The sequence below is a fragment of the Symsagittifera roscoffensis genome, chromosome 4 (genome assembly GCF_963678635.1).
Source record: "Symsagittifera roscoffensis chromosome 4, txSymRosc1.1, whole genome shotgun sequence".
Lineage (NCBI taxonomy): Eukaryota > Metazoa > Xenacoelomorpha > Acoela > Convolutidae > Symsagittifera > Symsagittifera roscoffensis.
The window spans coordinates 6,849,349-6,855,854 of NC_087065.1; the positions used below are offsets into that span (position 1 = coordinate 6,849,349).

Below are 6,506 nucleotides of genomic sequence, written 5' to 3' on the forward strand. Positions count from 1 at the left end.
TGAAAAACTATTTGGACGGAAAGACCTTTCTGATTGAATAAAAAAATTGTTGACTAAACAATAAAACTCTACAATGTGGCAAACTAAGCCGAAAAACAAGCAGACAAAAAAGAAGTCTGTCCATTCAACTTTTCCCGGAAAATTTATTCAAAAATTCATACAAACTGAAATAAAACAATGTGCGGCCGGGACTCAAACCCATTACTTCAGGTTACAGAGACTACAGCGTTACCTTAGGCCAAGTGGTAAGAAGTCTCGAAGTTGCTTAGGCAATTTCAACTACAGATGTAAGAAAGTTGTTTACGGGAAAAGAAACGTCTACCTCCCGACTACAAGACACTTGCTTTCGCAAGTGCAATAATGAAGTCGTTTTAGAATTCACTCGATCTGCAATGAAAAAAGTTTATGCGAGAAATAATTTTGAATATTTTCGCTTTTCTGTCTTCTAGAGCAAAATTAAAACTTGAGATTTATGGAAGTTGCGCACAATTTCATCTAAATTTTCTAAATTTGGTTCAAAAAAGAAACTGCCCGTTCTCCACAAACTCAGCATAAACATCAATTCGATACGAAGAGGCCTATTAAGGAAATTTCACTCGACTCCATTGGATAATTATTTGCATCACCTGATTTTTCAAAACAAACTAAAAACTAGCTTTGAACTGGGTCAATTGTACGAAAGATTAATACTTAAAAACTAATAATAATAAACGCATCTAACACATTAATGGATTAATGCATGAAAATACAATTCACTGAATTATAATACGAAATAGAAAATTAGTTTTGTCACTAGACTATCGAGAATTTTCGTCGCCGTTACGCGACAATGGGACTCTTCTCCAGTTTTCCATACCCTTCATAACATCACAAATACGACAATTTGCTTATAAAAAAAATGTGCCGCTTGTTTACACTCATCTGTTTGTGTGAACAGGAAAAAAAAAACATTTTAAACAGGGAATAGTTTTTCAGAATTACCATCACATCAAAGAAAGACTGGAAAAGAACCCCCGAGAACGGTACCATAATCATTGGATATGACAAGGCACATCCTGACTATCTCGACTGGGTACATTCAGTTCCGCATTTAGCACAACATGCATTATAGCACCAACCATATACTTCACAGTTCCATTTCTGACTTGAGGAGCCAAGTTGTAGAAAATCTCAAACCATCTCGTCATTAATTTCTCGTTTTTCATCGAGTAGCTCTCAGGATAGCCTTCTTGTTCTGCGTGCTCACGTGCGAATGTATCCACAGCTGAGGCCATCATTTTGTCCAGATCCAGAACCTGCATACATTTGAACTCCGGATTGCGTTCGAAGATTGTCTGGGTGATCATGAGTAGCTCTATGAGGAGTTGTCTGTACAGCGGGTTTCGCACACCCTGAAATGACAAAACATTCGACAAGGAGAATAAGGCCGACATTCAATAGAATAATGATGTTAAAACCTTTCTACGTTTCCGGAACAATCGCGACAAATATTACCTTAACATTATTTTAGAAAAAATTTTCTTTCACACATGATATTGATATCAGTGTCTTCACATTAAAGATCCGTCTCAAGATAAACTAAATTTGAATGAGAGATTACAAAATTGAGTGTAGTTGTTCTGAAACGATCAAAATAATTAAAACTACAACGAGAACCACATGGTCACAACGACCGATAAGGTTGAATTGAATTGAAGATGACAACATACCGACAACATGTCCTCGACCAGCATCGCGAACTTCAAGTCGTAATCTGTCATTGCACTTACAGTCGGCTCCTGAGGAATCTTGAATTTCGACAGCTGAATACCCTCCGGGCACCTCTCCAAAATTGCCCAAACTTTGTCGTAGAATTTGAACGGGTTCCGGTTAAGACAACCGTCAATTCTTCTTTGTTCCGCAATACCTCGCTGCGAAACATCTATAGCCATTATGGTTTTCAGCATTTCTTTCATTTTCCTAGGCGACATTTCGTAGAAATCATTGGTCGTTAGGCCCTCGTCTCCCTTCAGATATTCGCCCTTCATCAATTGAATGATCCATCCTATTCTGATCTTCAACATTCCATTGAAAAGATCAGGAGAGTTCATTATCATTTTACTGACATTTATCAATACTTCTTGCTGTAACACAGCTTCTCTAGGGTCAATTTCCAAGCAGCAGTCAAAAATGATTCTATGTAGCTGATCTGGCGAAAGGGTCTTCTCTATCAACTCCTCTCGGTGTCCGAAAACTCCGATTGTAACGAACTTTCCGAACACTAGAATGTAGGTAAGTGCAGGCGCCAATGAGTCAACAGTACTGCGTAGCATACCACTGCATTGTCGGACGACGCCCCACCTATTTTGTGACGCTGCAATATGTACCATCAAATCCAGACACTCTTTAATTGTGCCTTTGCTTGTGATGTAATCGGGTCCTTCCTTTTGCAGTAACTTGCACAAAAGTTTAGACTGGAGCTGCATACTGTCACTTGACGCGTACAAAAGATCTAGAACAGCTCCGCTTTGATAATAGTCGATATCCGTCGGGAGCTCTCGGACGCTTGACCGCCTACGTTTTGAGGTATCATACTCTTCGTGGGCTGTGGCATTCATATTATTATCAGTGAACAACTCCCGTTCGTAATTTACAACTGAGAAATCTGCGGGCTTGAATTTGAATTCGCTTGAGGTGTATGCCAAGAAGTCTAAACTTTCCCAGCAGCTTGCAGATAAGAAGGTTTGCATACGACCTAACTTCACCGGAACACCAGCGCAATGGCCTCGTTTGAAAGTATTCAACAGTTGTATAACTTCACCTACAGCACTTCGATCGTTGTTGAACAAATCTTCTCGCAGAATACAGGCGATCAGTGGTCTTCCCGCTACAAACCACGAACTCCATACGAATCGAATGAGTTCTCGAATATCTTCGACTAGCATTGTGGCGTCCAGTGCCATGTAGAAGTTAGACTGCTGGAAAACTAGAGGGTACGATACAACAGTCTTTCCTTTGATCTTGTATACTTTGCTGGTGCTCAAGCCTCCCATTGGGCGCTCGGGTCTTCCTGATAGACCCAGGGCTTCATTCGTTGCAAGGAAACTGTAGGCTCGAACTAGTTCACTCGGAGAGCAGATTTCTACCGGTTCAATTTGGTTAGGTGTTTGCGATGGGATCCCGTATGTGGCAAGTAACGACTGTAGTCTGACAGACTGGGAAATGATGCACACTTGAACGCAGAGCTCTTTTGGCCTGGTGACTTGAAACTCGGAGTATCTTCTTGACGGGTGTACCAATGGAACATATTCGGATCTACTGTTTTTAGATTTTGATCCTCGGGTGTGATGCCTTCCTAGAGGGTCCAATTGGGAAGGATGAATGAGCCCTTCAGCAAGAAGTCTCGATATAAAGAAAAGAGATTGTCCAAGGAGCCATATTTTTCCATCCCTGCCTTCGCCACTATGCTCTCTCGGAACCTGGTTCGGATTTTTGCGTTCCAGGTCGAAATCATCCTCATCTCTTACGTAGTAATACATTGGTAGTACGTCATCGTGATCATTGTCCATAACAGTTAGCTGTTCAATCATTTCTGAGTACTTCTCAGCCTCCTGGGTGTCTCCGGCAAAGACGGCATTTATATACAACAAAACAAAACCAAGCGGCCATTGACATTCTACACCATCGAACTTTTGGATTTCGGATTGATGATAGTACCGCCTAGATGTATCTTCATTGAGACAGCCATATCCATCTCTCAGAAAGCGTTTCAATCCATAACTGCCGTTGAGTTTCTTCAATATTTTAGCCTTCGTAGCATCCCGCAATTTTTGAGTATTGAGGGCAAAAGCAGGGTAGCCCAGTCCGAAGAGAAGCGAAAAATCGGCATTCTTTGAGCTAGATTCGCGGGGTAACAACGTCTCTAATGTAGTCAAGTTTCTGTTGTGGGCATCTAAATCGACGTATATAATGTGCGCTGACGTTCCCTTGTCCCCGAACAAATTGAATCCATTAACTGATTCTAGAGCTGCTTTTGCCATTGCTAATGAGCTCGCGTGAAGTTCCGGCTCTCCAATGTTGTATTTGGTCCCTCGCTCCCACATTCCGAAATCTGATACCCTATAACTCCTTTCGATGTAATAGACTAAATTTTGAACAAAGTTGACTTCATCTGTGGTCCAAATGACTTGCAGTCCGGAGCTTGTTACTTGAACGATGGTTAGAATAAAGAGCGATTGAACTTCTAATTGTAAATGTGGGTACTTTGCATACTCTGAGACTTCCTTTGCTTCACCAGTCAGCGAATCGAAAGTCAAATTGAGTGAATTGTCAGCACATGGGCTGGCTTTGAACTGTTCAACTTTTTCGTGTTGTCTCATCCAGCAAAACAAAACTCCTCGTAGACATTTCACGGCAGTATTATCTAACTCGTGAGTTCGGCCTCCATCATTATCGACAAGTCTGTACGCGCGCCCAAGTGCCCATAGAGCTTGAGCACAATAAATATTTTCACGCATGTGGGAGACGTGGACATCTTTTTTGATACGCCCATTTAATTTGGGAACTTTAGCTGTGTCCATAACGAACAAGCCCAATGTTTGGCTTTGATATGGTAAAAATTGTTTCTTGACAATCTGATAGTACTTCGAAAGTAGTTTTAACTTAGAAGGAGTACTACTTTCGTGACATTTAGCGGATTCGAAAGACCAGTTACTTTCTGAATCAAAAGTATCTGGATTATCCTCTGCTAGCAACAAAGCCGTGCCAAAAGACTTAGAGGTACTGTCAAAGTTTCGAACCGTTGAAGTTGACATGTTTCTTGGCCTGTAATCCACAGGGCTTTCCATAAACTCTACAAAAGATTACATTTATAAAAACATAAATAAGAAACACGACCGAAACCATCACTCTCAGAGAATAAAAAAAGTTTGAGAAAAAATGGGAGCTCCTCCTCACTGCACAAAAGGGTCCTTATTTAAAACCGTTTCCGGTCATCCGTTTTGGACCGACCGACAATTAAGTTTTAAACACAGAGGTGAAGCTTCACTCCACAAACACTAGCTAGAAAAAGCAGCTCTTCCATAAGAAAAAAATAGAAATAGGCCTCGAGTTATTTAAAACATGGCTAAGTCTGGGATTTGTGACATTCGACCAGGATAAACGAAAATTCAGATTCGGCGATTTCGAATAGTTAGCAGCTAACCTTCCGAATTGACAGTTTTGAGAGATTAGTGACGTTATTGGGACGATTAGCCAAACGGTGAAGGTCAAGATATTCTGGTATTTTGAAATTTTAAAAATTCGAACTGAGAAACGGCAAAAACCGCCATTTTGGAAGAAAAGCAGAAGAAAATCACCACAACAATAGTTGCGATAGTGATAACTACGAGAATTGCGATAGAAAAACAACTACGACTAGCAGAGTTAGCAGAGACCGTTCCGAGTTGCAACGATTGTGTCGCTACAATCGTTGCAAGGCCGTTCACAACAACGGTGAAGGGTAGAAAAACAGCCTTCTGGAAGGAAGATAAGATTGTTATTTCCCCGGATTCAGGAATCCGGAGGGGTCTCGGGATTTGAACTGAAACTGTTTTATATAAACTTTTAGCTTCCAGGTTATGTCTTGAATTGAATTTATTTAACATCTGAGTTCATTTTTTGACGATGAGAAGCTAGGAGTTGGGGGAAAGGGTTGATCCATCTTCGATGGAGATGATGATTTTTATCTGCTGAACAAAAACAATAGTAATATAATAATTAGTAGTGGCCCTGTTTTTAGGAGTGACCTCGTGGTCTGGGGGTACTGAGACCCAGCCATGAGCTCACTATTTTGCATGTAAGTAAGTTAATTTTAACGTTCTGGTCGAAGCCGGAGAACAGTAACGTTTTTGTCGACCCGATGTTAGAAAGACCACCAAAAGAATTGGCTTTGGTAGAGACGGTGGAAAGCATGTAAAGCTCTGTTTAGACGTTGGCCAGTCGTTTTATAGCTTAGCTTTATTTTCCGTCGATATGTACTTCCGGGCGAATGTTACATAGATGTTTTTATGGCGCTCCTGGTGGTTATTTTTTTAACACCATGACCGGCAGAACTGTTAACGAGCACTCCGCGCCGAGCAGATGCTCATAATAACGCCCTTAATAGGCCCTAACCGCCGGGGCGGAAGGGAAGTTCGGAACCCGAAAGCCTTCCGGATTATCGTGAATAGCTTTTTAACCTAGTTAAGACCAAAATTCATGTTCCAGGAGGGGTGGAGGGGTTGGCCGTCCCTTCGTTCCCTGAGAGGTTTGTGACCAAAAACACTTAAAGATATATATAAAATCAAACAAAAAGTAACCAAGAAAAACAAAATGTATAAAAAATAACCGAAAAAACCAAAAACATTAAAAAAATAAAAAATCAGTAGAATGATTGGGGGAATATAATTTGTGCTATTATAATAGGTAGAATCAGTTGAGTTTACTTCAGAAGTGGTTGGGACTATTTTTGTAGCCCGTTTGTGAGGCTTGTACTGTAGGGTTGTTTG

General features: G+C 40.8%; 1 protein-coding gene across 1 annotated transcript; it reads right to left on the minus strand.

The window, feature by feature from the left end:
• Positions 1-645: 645 nt before the first annotated feature.
• On the minus strand, positions 646-4,828 carry LOC134844213 (phosphorylase b kinase regulatory subunit beta-like). Its single transcript, XM_063860794.1, has 2 exons — positions 1,710-4,828; positions 646-1,391 (listed from the first exon to the last, which is right to left on the minus strand). The coding sequence occupies exons 1-2, from the start codon at positions 4,824-4,826 to the stop codon at positions 1,032-1,034; spliced, it is 3,477 nt and encodes a 1,158-aa protein (XP_063716864.1). The 5' UTR covers positions 4,827-4,828; the 3' UTR covers positions 646-1,031.
• Positions 4,829-6,506: the final 1,678 nt, after the last annotated feature.

What these genes read in the sequence shown, in the direction of transcription:
- LOC134844213 (XM_063860794.1), bottom strand. Translation starts at nt 4,826, where the DNA reads ATGGAAAGCCCTGTGGATTACAGGCCAAGAAACATGTCAACTTCAACG. An exon ending in TGGTCGAGGACATGTTGTCG is followed by an intron (nt 1,392 to 1,709) that starts GTATGTTGTCAT and finishes TTGTCATTTCAG; the next exon opens with GGTGTGCGAAACCCGCTGTA.